Here is a 20,647-nt window from a genome sequence, read left to right on the forward strand (position 1 = left end):
ATGGGATTACACTGAGTTTGTTGTTGCAATGATAAAAGTAAGTTATATTATATATGTGATTATTAAATTTGTTCTGCCTGGCATAATTGCGAATTTTTTATTGTGATGTCCATTTTTGTTTTAACTTTAACCTGCATTCTGGTTTTAGCAACTTTAGGAAATTGCTATAGACTAGTATGAAAAAACTTACTTTGCCATACTATAGTTATTAATATCCGTGAAAGTCATGCTTGTTTTTGGAGTAAATTCCTTGGATGGTCACCCAATTTATGAAAATATTCTATCAAAGTCACTTTTGTTTCTTTTCGAACAACAAATTCACCCAACTATTGTCTTATGACTTAGAAAATAAATACCATACATTTAATATGTCATGTCATATGAAAACCTTATATTTTTAATAATAAAACTCACTTAACCATTAGTACAAGTTCATTGTCAAAAGTTTATTTCTTTGTCGGGATATTTCCCTTTACTTTTTCATTGTTTCTTGAGCTGAGAGTCTATCGAAACAACTTCTCTACCTGCCCTCGGTAGGGTACGGTCTGATGGACCAGCTCCATCTCCTCTTCCTCAACAGCCACTGAGGATTCTGCAATCTTTCCCTTTACTTTGTCCATTTTCTTTTTCTTGCTTTCTTCTAAAGCCTTTTGTAGATAAGGAGGTTTCTATATATCAATGATTTGTATCTCTAAATGAATTCTTTGCAGGAGAAATTGACAATATGGATCACAATGAAACAGGATGCCACCCTCCTACAGAAGGCCCTATTTTGTGCATTAACAACTTTGGATTCTTCTGAAGTTCTGCAAGCATGAACATGTACTCCAAGTGTTACAAGGACATGATATTGAAACAAGAACAGTGTAAGCTTGCGGCATCATCAATAGAAAACCTTGTCAATGGATCAAGTGCCCGTGAGAAGGGACTAGTAGTTAGCTCTGTGAATGTGCAACCTTATTCTGTGGAAGCAAAATGTGTAGCTTTGCCGTCATCTCAATCTTCAAGCTCCGGTGACTCTGATGAAGTAAAGGCTAAGAATGGTCCTAAGCCGTAACACCCCAGACTTACAGAGTTCCACATCGGCAAAACACAAGGGGGATGCTGGGTATACAAGTTAACAAGCCTTAGACCTTAGTGACACGTTTTAAACCGGTGAGGGCCCAGACTCAAATCGGACAATATCACTAGCGAACTGGGCTGTTACATAAGCGGTGCAACTCTAGTCAGAAAAAGGTTGACTTAACTGGATTCAAATGCCCTTGTGGTAAGGGATTTTTTCCTTCCTATATAATATTTAAAATTTATTTACCAAAATTGTCCTAGTTTTATATATTATCCACCCTAAACAAAGAATACTTACAAATTATATACAATCCGTTATTAGTGCCTTGAATTAAGGGATTTAGTTACATCCATTTCCTTTTTTTTCTCTCCTTTCCTCTTTTCTCACTGCCGCATCTCTCATCAAATTTTCTTTCTTTCTTCATCTTTCTCTTTCACCGTTTTTCTCTCTCAATAAGGTAAGCCTAAAAATTGTCTTCTGTCAATATACCTATTGAAGTAACCTCCAGGTCGTAGGAATTGAAGGTTCGAATACTAATCTATCATAAAGCTTTGAATTCGTATTTGAGTTTTCAAAAATTATTATTTGTTTGAATTGGATATTGTTGTGAACAATTGAGAATATTGTTTGGAGTTTATATCTCAATTTTGAGGGTGCTTGGTGAAGATTAGATTTGGTTCTCGCTGAATTTCAGAATGAAACTCGAAATACAATAAATTTCAGAAGAAGAAGAAGAAGAAGATATGAAATACAATATACTTACGAAATAGTAGTAAAGTTGTAGTAAAATTGTAGGTAAATTGTATTCTGTTATAGTTATATATATATTTTTTTATTTAAATGTTGTATGAAAGTTAAAAAATAGTTGTATGATGATAAAATCTAGTTGCCTCCCCATGTATAATTTGAGAAATTGGTGATATTTGACATAACAACACCTCTTGGCATTTAACTATAATATTCACACAATTAAGCATCACAAAATTTTCTTTAGCAGATGTCTTTCAATGAATAATATTTATCTGATTATGCTATCAGCTTTACACAATTGATTTCCTTAAACATGCATTACTTTTCGTAACGCGGAGGAAAGCAAAACTACATCATAAGCACCGAAAGCTTGCAGGTCTATCACGAAACCAACTTGAAAATAGGGCTCATTATTACTTAGACAAATGGCAATACTCAGTACAAGTACTGAGGATTGGCACAGAGACATTTTTGACAATTATAGTCACATGGTCAAATTATATAATCAAATTTTATCCTCAATGAAATTATAGTCAATTGTGACTTGGAATGTAATATTGAATTAGTCACATTGCATTTGATTTTGTAATATTGAATTACAACTAACTATACAGTATACACTTATTTACAACTAATCTACAATTTATCTACAACTTTCATACATTATTTCTACCAAGTTAAATATAACTACAATATCATATAACTTAAATACAATTATTATACGAATTTTATACAATATGTCTTTTGTATATTTTGTATCTGATTTGTATATATTTTGATACATATCAACAACTTTATGTAAACAAATAGTATTGATAACTTAAATATAAATTTTATACAACGATTCATACATAATACAACTATTTTTCAGCTTTCATACAATATTCAAATAAAAATATATATATAACTACAACATAATACAATTTACCTATAATTTTACTACAACTTTACTACAATTTCGTAAGTATATTGTATATCATGTTTGTAATCCGCACTTTTGAGTTGCAACCTTTGTTCTGTGAACTCTAAATTTTATAATAATCAATTAAGTGTGAAAGTTCCACTACCAGAAATCATATTCTTTTATTAAGATCACACTACTGGAAAGAAAGCTAGACAATGGGTACACTGGAAAAAGCAGAGAGAGACACGAAGAGAGAGAGTGGACAAGTATAGAGGAATAAGGAAATAACTGATATTCCTTATTCAATTCCTAATATAAAAGGATACTCATTTAAAACTTATTTGTATATAATTGGTAAATTGTATATGACCATGTAATTAAATTGAAATTTGAGCACGAAAGGTAATAATGTTTCAAATAATGTATAGGAATGTAAAAATCCCTTGTGGTAACCTTTATTGTGTATCACACCGCTACTTAGATAAACATGAATACCAGTTCAACTATCGCTTTGCTGCCCAGGATGCTATAGCAAAGGCCAATCCTGTTGTGAAGTCACAAAAACTTGACAAGATCTAGAAAGAATATAGTGGTTGAAGTTGGTGGATGCATCTAGTTCAGAAGGAGCTTCCTCTGATTGGCTAAATATCATATGAAATCTTGTTAATCTGTGGGGGGGGGGGGGGGCAAGGAAGTTTAGAGAATATTTGCAGGTTGAAGAATTCCTGTTCATTATTGTTGGAAGAATTTGTTTGTTGACCCGAGCCGAGGGCCTCTTGGAAACAGACTCTCTATCTGCACAAGGTAGGGGTAAGGTCTGCATACACACTACCCTTCCCATATTCCACTTGTGGGATTATACTGGATATGATGTTGAATTTGTTTGTTGACTCCAGTTTCAAGTCTTGATATCATTGTTAATGGGTTCGTTATGTTCCATTTGCAAATGCTATTCCTTCAGATATTACATGTCTATGTCTAAATGGTATGTGCAAATCCACATGACATGTACAATGTCACTGACATAGTTGTGCTATGGCAGTTACAACATGCTTTTGATCTCATATTCTCATATATGGCTTCACTAGCTCCAGTACCTTGTGTATCATCTTGATGCAGTCTACGTTCAATCTCTCGTGCAAACATTTTTCAGTAATTCTCTTAGAGGATGAACAGATAATTGGGAATTTGAAAGATAATCAGCTGCTAAAACGAATTACGTGTGACCAACTATAATGAAGTTGAAGGAGAGCCCAACGGTGCTGATGTTTGCATCAGGGTAGGCTGCATACATCACCCCTTGGGCGCGGCCCTTCCTCGGACCCTGCGTGAATACGGAATGCTTCATGCACCAGGCTGCCCGACTATAATGAAGTTGTGTTGTTACCAGTTAGAACTAAAATGACAGTACTATTTGGATAAAATGCACTTAAATACAAGCTCTTCTTGAACATAAATTCTTCAATTTGTTTTAGATACTTCAGAAGTGAACCAGATAGACAGATATAAATATAAGGTCATTGGTTAAACCATTTAAGATGAAGCATAGAATGTCTACACATTCAAACTGCAGCATTTTAAAGTAAAATGCACATCTAGGTAACATTCTCACAATGAATGCTATGATAACTTTGTTATTGCATCTACTACAGCTTACAAAAAGTTCAGAAGGAACAATCCATGATCGGCGTCCTCTTTTACATGCTATGATATTCATCCGCCGACAGTAATCATTAAGAACTCACCTCTCACCTTTAAAGGAGGGGTTGAATACTAGCGCTTAAGAAGCCTAACGTAAATTTGGATTACTAAATCATGCTGTAATGCCTCTGGTGGATTCAGCTTCGAGGTACTTGCACATTCGTTCCATCACTTCTCTTCCCTTAGCACTGTTTGCTTGAAACTTGTCCACACACTTCTGCTCTATTTTCTCTGCCATTGAAGCCAGAGCTGAAAACGGCTTAATCCTAATACTCGTTTCCTGCTTGCAGACGGTCCACAAATTTGGATTATCTGGATGAGGATCATATCTGATTTTCTCCTCCACTTCTATGTACTTCTCGAGACTAATGTTTCGAGTGGAGAGTTGCATTGACCGAGATTGGGCATCGACAACAGTTGATTCTACACAGTGGCAGATGTCCTGACCAATGATTTTACGAACAAACCACGGTCCTGGTGCATGGATAGTAATGGCACGTGTCGTATAAAGCTTCCCTGAACTGGGATCAAGCTTGTGGTTCAATGTGTCAACCTCGAGGATGTGTGATAGAGTGCGCTTGTTTTCAGGATCAGCAAACTTGCGCCAGGATGCAGAGGTCACACGTTCCCATGGGTGCTTATATGTGTGCTCTTGTGAATATGCTCTGACCATCTCGTTACTTTTGGTTTTCTAAACCTGAAGAATAGAAATAGTAAGCAAATCATGCAAACTTATGTCAATTGACGATATGAGTTAGCCACAAAGGAATCCAAGTATTTTTTGGCTCAAAATTTGCTTGAAACACCATTTTACCAACACGCTTGCATAAAAAATACTCAGAATTAATTACCAAAAGGAAAGTACTTGAATTTGTCATTTCACAAGCTCAGCATTATATTGAATTACAGACACGACCAAAATCAACTTAGAATGAAGTATCTGTCAAGTAACTTACTTTCAACCCAATATTATTGGCGTAATATTCTCCAACACTTGTATGTCCATTGGATATGTTCTAAAAAACCCTCCCTCCCCCTCTCTTTTCCACTCTCACTCACACAAGAATGAATATCCACTTATTTGTCTTTTAAGAACAACACAAAAATATACCCATTGAAAAGGTAATGTGCCCTTCCGACCATTAGAGAGTTTGTGGAGTACCAAAGAATTAGGTGCATAAGCCCTTTTATCTGTACAATCACTAGAGTATTGTGATAACATCCTATGTTAGAAACATTAAAAGCAACATAATGCTGTGAATGAATTTCAACTTCGTTTTCAGGTGACTGTCAGACTCGTCGATCCCATTTTCAGGCTTCTAGCAAGAAATATTTCTCAACAGATGACAGTTACTGTCTTATACAATCACAAAAGTATACATTTGAGTGTATATAATAAACAACTTGGTTTATTCAACTTGATAATCAGTGATTGAAAAGATAAATGTTTTTGTGTGTGTGTGTGTGTGTGTGAGAGAGAGAGAGAGAGAGAGAGAGAGAGAGAGAGAGAGAGAGAGAGAGAGAGAGAGAGAGAGAGATACCAAAAAAGGTTTTCAAAAATATTTATACCCCATATTAAGACACTCAACTGCAGGCCAATTTTTCAAAATACTTCCTTACACCAACTCAAGCAACTATTTGATTTAAACATAAGAACTATCAGGTTATGGAATGAATGATTTGATTCCACAAATCAATCTCATTATTAAGGATGGATGTAATAATTTATTTTTTGGCCATCCCTTATTTGCCGGACAATGATATTGTCCCTGTGTTGTATCATAAGAGGTAAGGTCAAGTCCCCCTCTTGTTCCTTCTCTAATGAATACAACTTTCCCCGGGAAATTTCATTAAAAAAAAAATCTCATTGCCAGTGGCAAAGACAAAATCCAAAGAAACATTTATAGTTATATTCACATCCTATAAGCAATTTTTTTTTTTTTGGGGAAAATGTAGCCTATAAGAGAACTTAATCATTTGACATCAACATTCATCGGCTAGTAGTAAGCTTGGCTACATAGAAGCGCTTACCAAGCGCAACCGGAAGGGACTTCGCCACTTGAGCCGTATGCGGGGTAACTCGCACATGGGGTTCTTAGGGGAGAGTGCTGGTAGGAGAGCAAGAAAACAAAGATCAAACTTAACCGACAAACCAAAAAGTGTCGTAAAAAATCTCACACCCATAACAAGACAATCAAAGAAACGCAAATCCAAGCCATTTCTCTTTTATAGAATTTCACTACACTAGCTAGCGCAGCTACTTAATCTAAATGATGCTTACAGAAATCATGAAATGCTGCTCGATTTAACAAAGGAGCGAGACACTAAGACAAATAATAAGCAAATTCAAGTACCTTCTCAAAAACTAATAAACAAATTCAATCATTTGATACCAAAATTTAATAGCGATCAAGAACACAAATCAACTATCAAATTCTTGAACAGAAACTCAAAAGGGTCTTCAGTAATTCTCACACCCACATCAGACCACTCAACGACAACACAACACAGGTCAATTTATTTAAAAGAATTTCATTACACCAGCTCACGCAGCTACTTGATCTAAAATCATGGATTGTACAAATCAAATTCAATGGCCGAGCAACAAATCAAAATTACAACAAATCCATCAATCAATCAACCAATCATCTTTATAAATTCTTCGTTTTATTTTATTTATGTCACATTTAATGCTTAGTACTAATGATGATAAATAAAAAAGGGTGTAAACAGGTTTTTTGAGCTAAAATGGAGAAAGACCACAAATCCAATTTTAAAATTCTGAACCGAAACTCAAAAGAGTGTTCAAAAATTCTCACACCCATATCAAAATACTCGACAAAAACACAAACCCATTAGTCCATTACCAACTTAATTAAAGAATTTCATTACACCAGCTCAAGCAGCTACTTGACCTAAATCATGCTTCCACAAATCAATATCGCTTGGCCGACCAACAAATCACAATTACAACAAAATCAATCAATAAACTACACCCCAATCCCATGAATAATTCGGATCAACACTAGTCGCTATAAATTCAATGTTTTATTTTATCTAGTTGCATTTCATTCTTTTAGATTTAGTACTAATAATATGAGAAATCAAAAGGGTGTAACAGATTTTGAGGTAATAATCAGAGATCAGAAGCTGACCTTTTTTTGTTGGTGAAGAGGTTGGAAAGAGACCACCGCCTACAGAAGAGAGAGAGAGATTAATGGAAAATTGCTGCTGCCCTACAACTGTGTAGTGCTTTCCATTATGAAATTCTTACTGATTATTTATAGAAAGTTTTGTCGCTGGGGAGTGTGTATACCCACGAGTACAACTAATGAAGCGGAAATATTAACTCTGTGAAATTATGGTTTTTATTATTTGACACGTGGAACAAGACTTGATTTGAGAAAAGAAAATTATTTAAAGTAAATGTTGAAAGAGAATTCGGAAGTGAATTTCCCTCGAGACAAAAAACATATTTTATAAGTAGCTATAGCAGTTGTATACATTGATAGCTGATAGTTAATTAGCCTACATTAGCTACTAGTAATTTAGCCTTTTTTAATATGTTGGAAACAATTCATATGATATATCTTCTTGATCATAAAAATAGAAAAATTGCGTTTTGGTCTTGAGAGTTTCTTCATTTGTTGAGGTTAGCTAATTAGGATCAACAACTTGTAGAAACTTAAGCTTTTGTTAATTTTAATTTTATAACTCAAATCCAAATTCAAATATAATATTTATGTAACTTTCTAAAATTTTATATTCATTGAGATAGATAACACGAGCAACACGCGTATCCTAAAACTAGTATATTAAAATACAGACAGGTCCAAGTAGAACTAAATGGATAAGCATACACACGTGAAAACCCAATTATCTTGTGATTAAGAAACAATAGTTGTTTTTATAAATAATATACAAACTAATCACGTAATTCACTCTTAAATTCGTAACAATCCAATTATCTTGTGATTAAGAAACAATAGTTGTTTTTATTAATAATATACAAACTAATCACGTAATTCACTCTTAAATTCGTAACAATTACATTACAATTAGAGGTGGTTTAGTAGAATACATTAGATAAAATAATACATGCTAGGTATTAATAATATTTTATTTGATACACTTTTTGAACATATGCATTAGTTATACACTCTATTTGATATTATCCTATGCATAACTAATACACAAGAAATCATGATATTAACAATGCAATGAGTTTTAATGCATGCATTAACTTAGTTAAAACAAAATTATCCTTCAAATTTATGCTTGATTAAAATATACTATTATATTAATACATGTTTGTAATAATCCAAAAAAATTAAAAATAAAATTATATCCCTAATAAATAAATAAATACTTAGTATTTTTTTAATAATAAATATTCATTTTTATACTACAATATAGCTAGAGAAATCAAATAATTATATGAAAAAGGTTTGGTTTGTAACAAACAATTCTCTTAAAAATTGTACTATATCAAATCAAACATTAAATAAAAAATATAAAATATATCAACATAACTAATGTCAATATAACTAATATCAGCTTTACTAATATACCATATTCACATTATTACATTCTACCGAAGGACCCCTCTAAATTACTTGGTTAAGTACTAGTGTTAACAGTAAGGACAAATGACTTTAGCAGTAAGGATAAATAATTTTCCTGTCAGAATGGCAGGAGTACAACACAGCACAAAATTAAAGCAAATAGATATAAAACTTAAAAAAGGAAAAAAGAAAAGTTCTCCACTAACTTATTTTAATAACTTAAATGACAACAATACCCTCATCCTTTTTGTCAAATTTACAACACAACAACCCTCACCATTCATCCCTCCCCACCACCACCCCCATCTTGACTGCTTCAAGAGCTTCGGGAAAAATCTTCAAATTTTCCATTTTTAAACTTTGAGAATTTTAGCAGCTTTCACAACTGGATTTTCCCTAGCAATCGCTTCACGACCAGCTGCCTTGTAATCATAACTACAATCATGCCGATCGGAATACCTATGCTCCGAGCAGAACACTTCGCCGCACCGGCACCGGAACGGCATCAATCCGACTTTCCTCCGGCAACCTATTCCACAGCACCTGTTAGCTTCCCTCGGCCTCTTCGTCGCCGCCTTTCGACCGACCAGATCCGTACTTTCCGGCGATGTAGCTGAGGTAGATCTCGATTCGTCCGTGTCGGAAATTTTCAGATCTAAGCTCTCCGACGAGCTATCAGAGCTGGAAAGTTTTGGATCTATGCTCTCCGGCGAGCTATCGGAGCTAGATCTCGATTCGTTGGTTCCGGAGAGTTTCATATCTATTCTCTCCAGCGAGCTAGTGGAAAGTTTCAGATCTATTCTCTCAAGCGAGCTAGCAGAAAGTTTCAGATCTGAGATCTCAGGTGACCTTTTCGTATCGGTGGCTGAGAGGTGCGGCGGCGGAGCAGAAATTGGTAGAGTTGGGGAACACAAAGGGATGGATTCTGGAACCTTCAGCTCGGCCTCCTCTTTCTCTCTCTTTTGTGCCATGATTGATTTTAGCTCTGAAGAATTTTCTAGAGAGAGAAAGAGGGATGCAAAAGAGGGGGGTATTGGGAGTTGTTTGGATGAGGATTTTTAGGGGGGGGGAAAGGATAGAGGAGTATTATAAAGGGGGTTGGAGATAAAGTCGGTAAAATATCGGCCATATATAGTTCATATTCACGTACTTTGAAAAGATCTAAATTATATTCTCGTTTATGTGAATTTGTTCGACTAGACACGAAATTTAAGAAAAAATAAAGATTTTTTAAATTTATGATCCTAAACAATTTAAAAAGGATTCCAAAATATTTGTCAGATTATAAGTTTAAGCAAAATTATTTCTAAATTTAGAAAATGGTCATTCTTTTTGGAACAAACCAAAAAGCAAATAGGTTCACATCAATTGGAACGGAAGTAGTATACATTATTAATAATTTCTCTGTTTGATAACATATTTTATTTATCAAGAATCAATTCCACTAAATTTTAAAGTTAAATTTGATTAGTTCACTTTAATATTTTTAAAATTAAAATTTATATATTAAAAAACTATACAAAAAATATTTTAAGTTAGTGATTTTTCTCATGTCAATATGATTTTAAAATATATTTTAAAATATTGATCAAACTTCACATAATTTGAGGAAAAAATAATTGAAGTTAAAGTTAAAAAAAGAATATTTGGAAGCTGATTATACTAACAACTTGTTTGGATGGCTGTTACGTATCGTTTCATAATGTATCATATTGTATTGTACTGTATCGTTTGATGAATACAATGTTTGGATTGATTATGTCGTCTGCCGTCGTTTTATGATATCACACACCAGCAATATGAAGAATAAACTTGCAATATTATAAAATAAAAAATATTATGACACGGTAATAAAAAGGTAGGACAAATGATAACATAAAATTATTTAATAATAATGAAGGGTGAGATTGAGTGAAAAAGACAAGGTAACGATGCGACCACACCAAATAGGTCGTTACATAAAGTTGTACATTTCGTTGTTACGTAACGATGAATTTAACGATACGATACAATAAAGTTTAAGTAACAATCAAAACAAACATCGTATTTAAAGTGACAATACGATACAATACAGTAGATAATAACCATCCAAACAAGCTGTAACATTTTCGAAGACCTTAGCCATGCTTTGGATAATGATTTCACTTTTTTTACCAACGTATGTTCATCTAGGAATATGGGTAATGCAAATAAGGATGATATTGAGTCTATACTGTATAGTCTATACATATAAATTAGAGTCTAAATATACTCAAACACAAACACACAATATAAAAGAATGGGAAGAACATGGATAACCCTATGGGTGGATATCGATCGGTTCGGTTCAGTTGTGAATGTTATCGGTTCGACATATCGGTTATCGGTTTATAAATATGCTAAATTGATAACCAAACCGATAAGATATCGGTTATCGATTATCGATCCTTATCAGTTCGGTTATCAGTTTACCCGATAAGAATAAAAATATCCAAAAAATTCATATTTTTACTATAGAAATCGTGTCATACTATTAAAAGAAAGGAACTGTATTTTTGTTCTTAAGAAAAGAGAGATTAAGCTTCAACTTTAGAAAAGAAAACTTTCTTTGCATTTGAAAATCTCAATGAATGATTTTCAAAGTTATAATTTAGTAGGAGTAAGGAATAAGACATTCAACAATCTAATCTTACTAACTATCTCACTGCGGGCGGACATAATTCACATGAAAATAATAAAATTCAAATCTTGCGAAAACTAAAGAATCAGTACAACAAAATAAACAAATAAAAAAACTAAATATCTGGTCAATTAATTCTTTAAAATTTTAAACTAAATATCTTAACAGCTTAATTGAAGAATTAAGATGAAAAATCCAGAAAAGTTTAAAACTTACTCTAAGGATTAATGTCTGAAGATGAAGAGTAATTGTCGAGAGAATCGAGAGAATGAACCGTTAATAAAATTGGGCAAGCCGAGACCCGAACCGATAACACAATTGTCAAATAGCATTAAACCATTATCGAACTATTTACCCAATAACCCGATATCGATAACCCAATAGTATTTTATCGGTTCGGGCTATCAGTTACACCAGATATATGCCCAGCCCTAGATAACCCCCTCTTAAGTTTCTCTTCTCAAGATTGATCAACTGCAACAGTACAAAGAAAATATCCAAATGCAACTTTTCAACACTATTGCTACATTAGTAGATAAAAGGAGCCAATGACAGTTCTTTTTGAAAAATGTAGGCTACTGCCACAAAGGAAGCTAGGTTCAAAACCAAATATTATGGTAAAACTGCAGCTCAACCTTATTTTTCAAAGCTTTTTGTTTTTTGACTGCAAACTGTCAACACAGTGCTTTTGTACCTACATTAAACAAATAAGCATCTCATTTGCTGTCAATACATAGTAATCACTCTGGTTAGTAATTACTTCTCATCATGATATTCTCTATAAACTTTTAGACACTTCTCATCTGGGAATTCAAAGGAGAACAGTCCCCTGATAATTAAAGGACAAAAACATCTTTCTTTGCTATGACATTAATGTTTTTTCTTTCAACTTCACCACTCTAATAGCTAATTTTATGGTAAATTTGGTAAAGAAAGTCTGGCTTTTACTTGAAGATCCAGGACTTGGATGTTCGACATCCCCCATGGCTTTGATATGATGATAAAAGTCCTCAACTGCAGAAAGTCTCTAGGGAAGAACCTTTGCTAAGCATCCAAAGTACAACAACAACAACATACCCAGTATAATCCTACATGTGGGGTATGGGGAGGATAGTGTATACGCAGACCTTACCCCAACCTGGAGAGGTAGTGATGCTGTTTCCGATAGACCCTCGGTTGCTAAGCATCCAAAGTAGAAAAATAAACTCCACTGTCTCTAACAAAAAGTTTACGCAATAAAACCCTTTGCTAGCCATCCATAGTAGAAAAAGACCATTCCACTGTCTTCTCCAGCTGGATCTATTCCTCTTGTTTTATTCGGCTTGAAACACTTGTATAGTAAAGATAGAGGCTTTTCAAAGGGCTACAACCTTTCACCTACACAGATATGGTCTATCCGGATTCAGCAGTGACATGATAAAAATGCAGTAAGAAAAATAAGTAAATTCAGAAAGACACCAAACCAGTCAATCATCCAGATAATATCCATCAAAAAATATTCATTAACTGATTCTTTTATCATGGTGAATGCATTAGCTTGTTGCAAGCAGGATTTATCTTGGAAGCAAATTAATTCGAATATATATGAGTGAGGTACTTGATAAAGTTGAGAGTGAGTCAGCTTGTTTGAGTATCCTTTGAATAAAGATAACAAACACCAATCTAAGATGATGTCACCTGAACAACAGTATCACAAAACAAAAAAAGAATGTAATGCAGTTTTTGACTTCTATGTATTACTTCAAACTAACAAAAGGAAAGAGTGGATATTATCAAAACAAAGGGAAAACTATGAGATAATCTTACCACATCCAGCTGATGAACTTCCCCTCTATCTGCAATGCTAAAACTAATAGTCAGTAGTATGTTACCTAACGTACAGTCGATGAAATCACCAAATGAAACCCTTCACTAATTCCTGACCAGTTTTGTCCAATAACTTAAATTCTTCAGCTCCAACTGGCTATCAGAATCTCGCCAAAATTTGATAATATGGAGGCTTTCTTCTTCAGTTGATCTCTGCAGGATGACTCGAGATGCATAACCCTTCTTTCTCATCTCAAGGCATATTTCTGAGGGGTTATTAGCAGTAAGCGTGACCATATATAACCAACCCCTCTCCGACAAAAGATTGTCAGCAACAGGCAGTATTTTATCAATGACACTTCGACCATTCTCCCCTCCGGCCCATGCAGAAGCGATACCTTCACAACCAACTTCATCTTCAGGCGTAGGAACATACGGAGGGTTCACAACCATCACATCAACCGATCCTCCCAATCGCTTCTCGAGTCCAGATGCAATATCTGTGTTTACCAACTCTGCATAAACACCATGAGCATCCATCGTCTCACGGGTCACCCTTATTGCATGAGGATTTATGTCTGTTGCAAGATAGTATGGAATGAATCCTTCAAGTCCGAGCATAACCGCAAGTGAAGTGATAACATACCCACTACCACAACCAATTTCCATACAAATAGAGGGACGGTGCTGTAACAAGTTAGTTCGATCAGCTAATAACGCATCGACCAATGCAAATGAATCATCGCATGGTTCGTAAACCTCAGGATGCGAACTCACAAGCTGGATTTTGGCAATTTTTGAAAGCATCTTAGATAACTCCTGCCACATTAAAACAAGCTCATAAGGCCTTAGCAACGGAGGCTCTTAAAACACCTCTCTATCATCTACCACAAAATGCCCTTTCAATAACATAACTGATACTTTCACCAAGAAAAATATATATAACTGATACGCAGGGTAGGCTGCAAATTAAGCAAGCCCAAGCATAGGGCCTGGGGTAGTATTGTGACAGGGGGTACGCTAGACTCTCTGCCCTTCAAATTAAAGTATATATAACTATATGTAAACTTGAATAATTTTAGACTTACACAACTAAACAGTGATCTCATTATTGCCTATTCTAGAAAAACCACCCATCAGAGCCATCGTTAACCATTGGTTGTTAAGACGTATTCTCAAAATCCCTATATCTACCATTGTGGCAATAGGGGCGTAATTTGGTAATATGCCAATTTGACCACTATTAGTAAATAAACCAATTTCTTCCACTTCTGAATCCCAAACAATTCGATTAGGCATCAAGTTTTTTTGTTAACCAAAAGAAAAATAGGTTATTTTACATGAGTTTCAAACTAAAATTTGGATGAATAATCCGTTTATTTAGTTTTATCTTTTTTCCCACCTTCAGAAGAATAAAGCATAGGCATTGCTGCTAATGTTAGAATTTTATGAAAGGTAACTATCTCGATTTCATAGATAAATTTATAATCAAGATTGAACCTATCCTCCAGTAGGATAAAGATTATGATATTGTCTTTTACTTGCGATAACATCAAATATATAAAGTATTCTTACACAATAATACCACAAGATATACCTTAAAGAGTCATAGAGACGTGAGAAGTTTTGCTTTCGCGACACACAAAAACGCATCTACGTTTATTTATGTATTTTGTTATACTAAGTATGTACACATTGCCGCAAAGTAATAGTGGTTGTAGTGTATTCTACACTCGCTGGCTTAAAAAATACTGAATTTGCCTCTACAAGTAGGGACTAGTTTCAAAGACGAGGGGAGAGCTCAGCCCAACTTAGAAAACGAAAAGAAACTTCAAGCCCTATCAGAACTCAGTAACCAAATCACACTTATTCTTCCCATTTAGATAAGCAAGCGAAGGAGCAAAATAAATCAAGCAATTGCAGTTTAGACAGTCTAAACAACAAGATAAATATCATAACAATTTATGGGCGTGTGAATCCAAGTTGTTGAATGAAAAAGTAAAACTTGGTACCCAATAAATATAGAATTTAATACCAGCAATTCGTATTTGATTCAGACTTGGTTTGTAAGTCGATACAAGTTGAATAAAAAGGCAAACTTGGTATCTGATGTATATGCAATTTGAGAACCAGATTTGAGCAAATAAAATAACTAGAAATTAGTATATTTGATTCAGTGCTTACCTAAATTAAACCCCCTTATGCAATGTACATAAATTACAGCATAAGAGTACAAATACTATACTAACACAGTTCAAATTGAATGAAAAAACTGAACTTGGTATTCAATGTATATGCAATTTGATACCTACAAATACTATTTTAATCGTTTTTGATATATGGGTGAATTCAAGTTGTATAGAAAAGCATAAACATAAAACTTGATACCTGAAACCAGTATTTTACTCTCTATTGATTTATGGGTATGCTTCAATTTGAATAAAAAAATAAACTTGGTAAAAATAAGCATAAATTTGGTACCTGCAATTAGTATTTGCCTACTGTCAAGATATGAGACTTCAAAAAATTGGAGCTTTTCAGCATTTGGGTTTAGAAGTAAAATACTAGCTGAAATCTACTAGCAAATATAGTTTCTGAAAGAAAACGGCGATTGGAGAAGGGGAAAGGGAGTAAAAAAAGACTCTTTTTGAAAAATGAGTAATTATCATATGGACACTCTGAGGTTTAGGAAAAGGCATTTAACCCCCCTAATGTTTGAACACTTATTCTATGGGACCTTAAATTTTAATATTAGAAAAAGGAGAAGAAAAAGAGGAGGCCCTTTTCTATGTGAACCAAATGAAAAAATTACGATTTTCTTTCGTACTTTTTGTAAATAATTTTAATAATGAAATATTCTAATTTATTTTATTATGTTTATTATTTTCTGAATATTCAAGTTTTGTTTAAAAACATATAAGGAATGGATTGCTGAATTGAGTCCGGAAGTAGATGGCCTATTTCTCGTACGTCCTTTTTTTTCTTTTGAAACGAATATTGTATAGTATAAATATAAATAGTATGATAAGCAAAAAAAAAAAATATATTTTATAATATAAAAGTTCTAATGAACTAGTAAGATCCGCTAATGACTTAGGATCCGTTTGGACATAGATTCTCAAATGTTTGGACATGAATTTTGGGACAAGTTTGACATGTTAAAAGTCTTTTTTTTTTTTTTAGCTAAAAAGGCCCTAATGATCATGATTTCACCCAAAAAGATGTCTTAAGCTATTTTCAAATCTCCCAAAAATTAGATTAATTCTATAACCAAACACATATTTGAAAAAAATAATTGAAAAAAGACTTCCAAAACTTATGGCCAAATGCCTGCTTAAATATTAGTATTTTTCTTCTTTTATTTCCTTTCCAATAATTTTATAAGTTCACAAATACATGTAGGTATGAAACTATAGTTTTGGAAGTCAATCTATTTTATTGATACAACTAGGGATGTACATGGATCGGGTTGGTTCGGTTTTTCCAACCCAACTATATCGGTTCGGATTGATTCGATTTTGTCGGATTTTTCGGGTTTTTTGTTACTTAAATATTATTTCAATCTTACTTTGTTAAATATTTGATAAGTAAATATATATTTAGTAAAAATATAAAAAATTGACAAACATATTATCGATTAAAATATTCTTATGAGAGAATTTTATTAGTAACACATACTCCTAATAGTTATTTTTTAAGTCATCTGACAATAATTTTTCGTTGATGTGCACTTTCAGGTTAACCGAATTTAGTAATTAAACATAAAAATCAATATGATACCTAAATATTAATAATCACTTCACATTCGAAAAAGATATAAGAATTTAATAGATCTTAACATATGATATGAATATGGAAGAACAAACAGATAGACGTATTTCATTAACACTTGATAAAAAAATGATCATACAACCCATTATTTAAGGTCAATAAATATGGAGCGATTCATATTCTATTAAAATTTATATTCCGCAAGAGAATCCCAAATATTTCTAGACAGTTTTTAAAGAAAATTCTTTATAAAATCTTAAAAGTATATATAAAAATTATATATTTATATGTTGGGTTGGTTCGGATTTTTTTACTCAATACCAAACCAAATCAAACCAAACCAAGTCGAATTTTTTAATCGGTTTGATTTAACTTTTCGATTTGGTGCTGTTTTTCGGTTCGATTTGTACGCCCCTCTATAGTTAAAGTGTTTTTTATCAAAGAAAAAGAAAGTTGAAACACACATCAAAGAGTTTTCCAGTACATCAACAAAGCAGTTTAATTTCTCTATTTTCCCATTTGCTATTAGCTTCTACATGTAATAAAAGTATGGATTTAATTTTTTAAAATAAGTGAGCCAAGCTAAGGTGTATGATATGTTTATGGTCTCCCATTATCTCAAAATGTTAGTGGAACAGCATTAACTAAAAAGGGGGAAAATCAGGTGAGTTTGGATTATTTTAAGCATCCAAATCATCAATTCACTAACTTAGTTTAGGCTATATAAACTCCTAGTTACATCATTCTCAAATACACAAAAAAGAAAAACAACAATCGAATCAGCCTTAGAACCCAAATCTTCTCAATGGGGAGCCAAATGAAGAAGCAATGGCATCATTTTGCTTGTGCTTTGGCATTTTTCTTGATTGCCACTTGCACTATGGCATATTCACTTGATTCTTATAAAACACCAATTCCATCATATAATCAAGTACCAGTGTCAAAAGACAATTACGAAGTGCCACAAGTATCCAAGAACGACTACAAGGTACCTTCAGTGTCTAAACAAGAATACAAGGCACCATCTTTGTCAAAGAATAACCACTACATGAAACCATCAGTTCCAAAATATAACTACAAGAAGGTGCCATCTGTTCCGAAAGATAATTACTACAAGGCATCCATAGTGCCTAAACCGGCATACAAGGTGCCATCTTTGCCAAAGAATGACTATAATAAGAAACCATCTGTTCCAGAATATAACTACAAGAAGGTGCCATCTGTTCCAAAAGATAACTACTATAAGGCACCTTCAGTGCCTAAACAAGAATACAAGGCGCCATCTTTACCAAAGAATGAATACTACAAGAAACCATTTGTTCCAGAATATAACCACAAAAAGATGCCATCTCTTCCAAAAGATAACTATTACAAGGTACCATCAGTACCTAAACAGGAATACAACACTCCATCTTTGCCAAAGAATGATTATTACAAGAAACCATCAGTTCCAAAAGATACCTACAAGAAGGTGCCATCTCTTCCAAAAGATAACTATTATAAGGCACCCTCGACGCCTAAACAGGAGTACAAGGTGTCATCTGTACCAAAGAATGACTACTACAAAAAGCCATCAGTTCCAAAGAATAGCTACAAGGTGCCATCCGTTCCAAAGGATAACTACTATAAGGTACCCTCAATGCCTAAACCAGAGTACAAGATGCCATCTTTGCCAAAGAATGATTACTACAAGAAACCTTCAGCTTCTCCTCCACCGCCATACTACTATAATTCACCCCCTCCCCCTTCACCGTCACCTCCACCTCCACCTCCACCTCCTTACTCTTATAAATCATCTTCAACTCCTTCTCCATCACCACCTCCACCATATTATTAAATTCTCACCTTTCATGTTCAAACATGTTTCGAGAAGGCCATTTTCCAACACAACAAAATCTTAAGGATCTTGAGTTGAATGCTTGATATCAAAATTTGTATTACTTCATTATTTGTATTTTCTGGTGTTGGTTGCAACTCATGTTTTTCCATTTTATTGCATGTCTCATTATCGAAATTCTGAGAAGATTAGTTCAATTTAATGCAAATTCTTTTTGTCGATAATTTATGTACTACTTATCAGTCTGACCTTCATAAAAATTTAGAAGGATTAATTTCTGAAACATGAGAACATAACAACCTATTGAGAAACTTCAAAGTATATGCATTTAAAGAGTGACTGTTTCACCTTTTAATATAAATATGGCAAGTGCTTTAACTACCTCAAGATTTATGAAAGATATCATATGCAACACTACATACAAATGAAACAAAATATGCAATTAAAACCTGCAAACAGAATTAAAATCCCCAATCATCGACCATTAGAAGAAGGGGAAAAACAAAATTGCACGATTTGGAACAAAATGGTTAATTCAACTCTTCTTTCTCGTAATTCACTTGCATTAATTCAGATTTTGATCAGCTCTATTCAGGGACGGATTTATAGGTTTGTTAACGGGGCACGTGAACCCATGTTTAATCCACCAAACTAGGTATTTTATGTATGTATCTTTTAAAATTAGTTTAATATTATCTGTTGGCACTCACGCTCTACAAAGTCTGAATGGTGCACTTGGTTGAATACTGAGTTATTTACCCAAAATAACAAAGATCAATTCTCACTCAATATTTTTTTTCTCCTTTCTTTAGTGATGCACCATGTTCTTAAAATCCTAGATCCGTATCTGACTCTATTCACAATATTTAAGGCTATTAACAGACTGCACTTAGTTATGGAACAACATTAGCTTGAAGTATATCTAGATTTGGCAAGGAGACCAATGGTTGCTCACTTGGTACTACGACTAAAAATAATTAATCCTACAAGGAGACTAACATAATTATACTTATGTAACTTATATTTGCAACAATATCAATAATCTTTTATCTCATAACAAAATGTAATGGTGATATTGTACCTAGAGACATATTCAGTGTTCGTCAGTGGCGAAGCTAGAAATTTTCCCAAGGGTATTCAAATTTGAAAGAAGTGAAAAAGAATTCCCGACAAAGGGTGTTCAATATGTGTTATATATCTCTAAAACGTAATATTTTACTTATATGCACAGTGTAATTTTTCGACAAAGGGTGGTCAGTTATTCATTCATACCTATTATTTTCGATGCGGGGTATCATTTTTTATGTGAAATCTTAAAAAAATTCTAATAAATATTAAATACTCCTAAGAAATTATAATTTTATTAGTAAAATGAGTTTAGTGCTAAAAACCTCAAAAATTGGATTCATGTAATAAAACTTAATGTCTTAAATGAGATTGTAAATTTTATATGTTTAGATCTGATGGTAATCCATAAGAAATTATCCATTAATTATAAGTTACCATATATTAGCTAAGTCTTGTCTCACTACATGTTTTGACTTGCCTCGCCACAAAAACCAGCTCAGCCAAACAGAGAAAGTTCTAA

General features: G+C 33.5%; 4 protein-coding genes and 1 pseudogene across 6 annotated transcripts; 2 read left to right on the forward strand and 3 right to left on the reverse strand.

The window, feature by feature from the left end:
- The first annotated feature begins 724 nt into the window (after positions 1-724).
- On the forward strand, positions 725-3,299 carry LOC107796497 (zinc finger A20 and AN1 domain-containing stress-associated protein 8-like; annotated as a pseudogene).
- A 1,018-nt stretch (positions 3,300-4,317) lies between these two features.
- On the reverse strand, positions 4,318-7,704 carry LOC107796500 (uncharacterized). Of its 2 annotated transcripts, XM_016619284.2 has the most exons (3): positions 7,577-7,682; positions 6,453-6,529; positions 4,318-5,118 (listed from the first exon to the last, which is right to left on the reverse strand). In XM_016619284.2, the coding sequence occupies exon 3, from the start codon at positions 5,092-5,094 to the stop codon at positions 4,534-4,536; it is 561 nt and encodes a 186-aa protein (XP_016474770.2). In that variant the 5' UTR covers positions 5,095-5,118; positions 6,453-6,529; positions 7,577-7,682; the 3' UTR covers positions 4,318-4,533. The 2 variants fall into 2 exon arrangements, with proteins under 2 accessions (XP_016474770.2, XP_075087482.1); XM_075231381.1 differs by lacking the exon at positions 6,453-6,529 and having other exon boundaries at positions 7,577-7,704.
- A 1,635-nt stretch (positions 7,705-9,339) lies between these two features.
- On the reverse strand, positions 9,340-9,957 carry LOC107796498 (uncharacterized). The gene has a single exon (XM_016619283.2). It carries the CDS (start codon positions 9,955-9,957, stop codon positions 9,340-9,342), a length of 618 nt encoding a protein of 205 aa, XP_016474769.1.
- A 2,303-nt stretch (positions 9,958-12,260) lies between these two features.
- Positions 12,261-16,092, reverse strand: LOC107796501 (uncharacterized). Of its 2 annotated transcripts, XM_075231382.1 has the most exons (4): positions 15,933-16,092; positions 13,569-14,270; positions 13,452-13,480; positions 12,261-13,022 (listed from the first exon to the last, which is right to left on the reverse strand). In XM_075231382.1, the coding sequence occupies exons 2-4, from the start codon at positions 14,256-14,258 to the stop codon at positions 13,019-13,021; spliced, it is 723 nt and encodes a 240-aa protein (XP_075087483.1). In that variant the 5' UTR covers positions 14,259-14,270; positions 15,933-16,092; the 3' UTR covers positions 12,261-13,018. The 2 variants fall into 2 exon arrangements, with proteins under 2 accessions (XP_075087483.1, XP_016474774.1); XM_016619288.2 differs by lacking the exon at positions 13,452-13,480 and having other exon boundaries at positions 13,517-14,270.
- Positions 16,093-17,993: 1,901 nt separating this feature from the next.
- LOC107796495 (uncharacterized) lies at positions 17,994-19,245 on the forward strand. The gene has a single exon (XM_016619282.2). It carries the CDS (start codon positions 18,028-18,030, stop codon positions 19,057-19,059), a length of 1,032 nt encoding a protein of 343 aa, XP_016474768.1. The 5' UTR covers positions 17,994-18,027; the 3' UTR covers positions 19,060-19,245.
- The last annotated feature ends 1,402 nt before the right edge of the window (positions 19,246-20,647 follow it).

Source organism: Nicotiana tabacum, chromosome 15 (assembly GCF_000715075.1).
Source record: "Nicotiana tabacum cultivar K326 chromosome 15, ASM71507v2, whole genome shotgun sequence".
NCBI lineage: Eukaryota > Viridiplantae > Streptophyta > Magnoliopsida > Solanales > Solanaceae > Nicotiana > Nicotiana tabacum.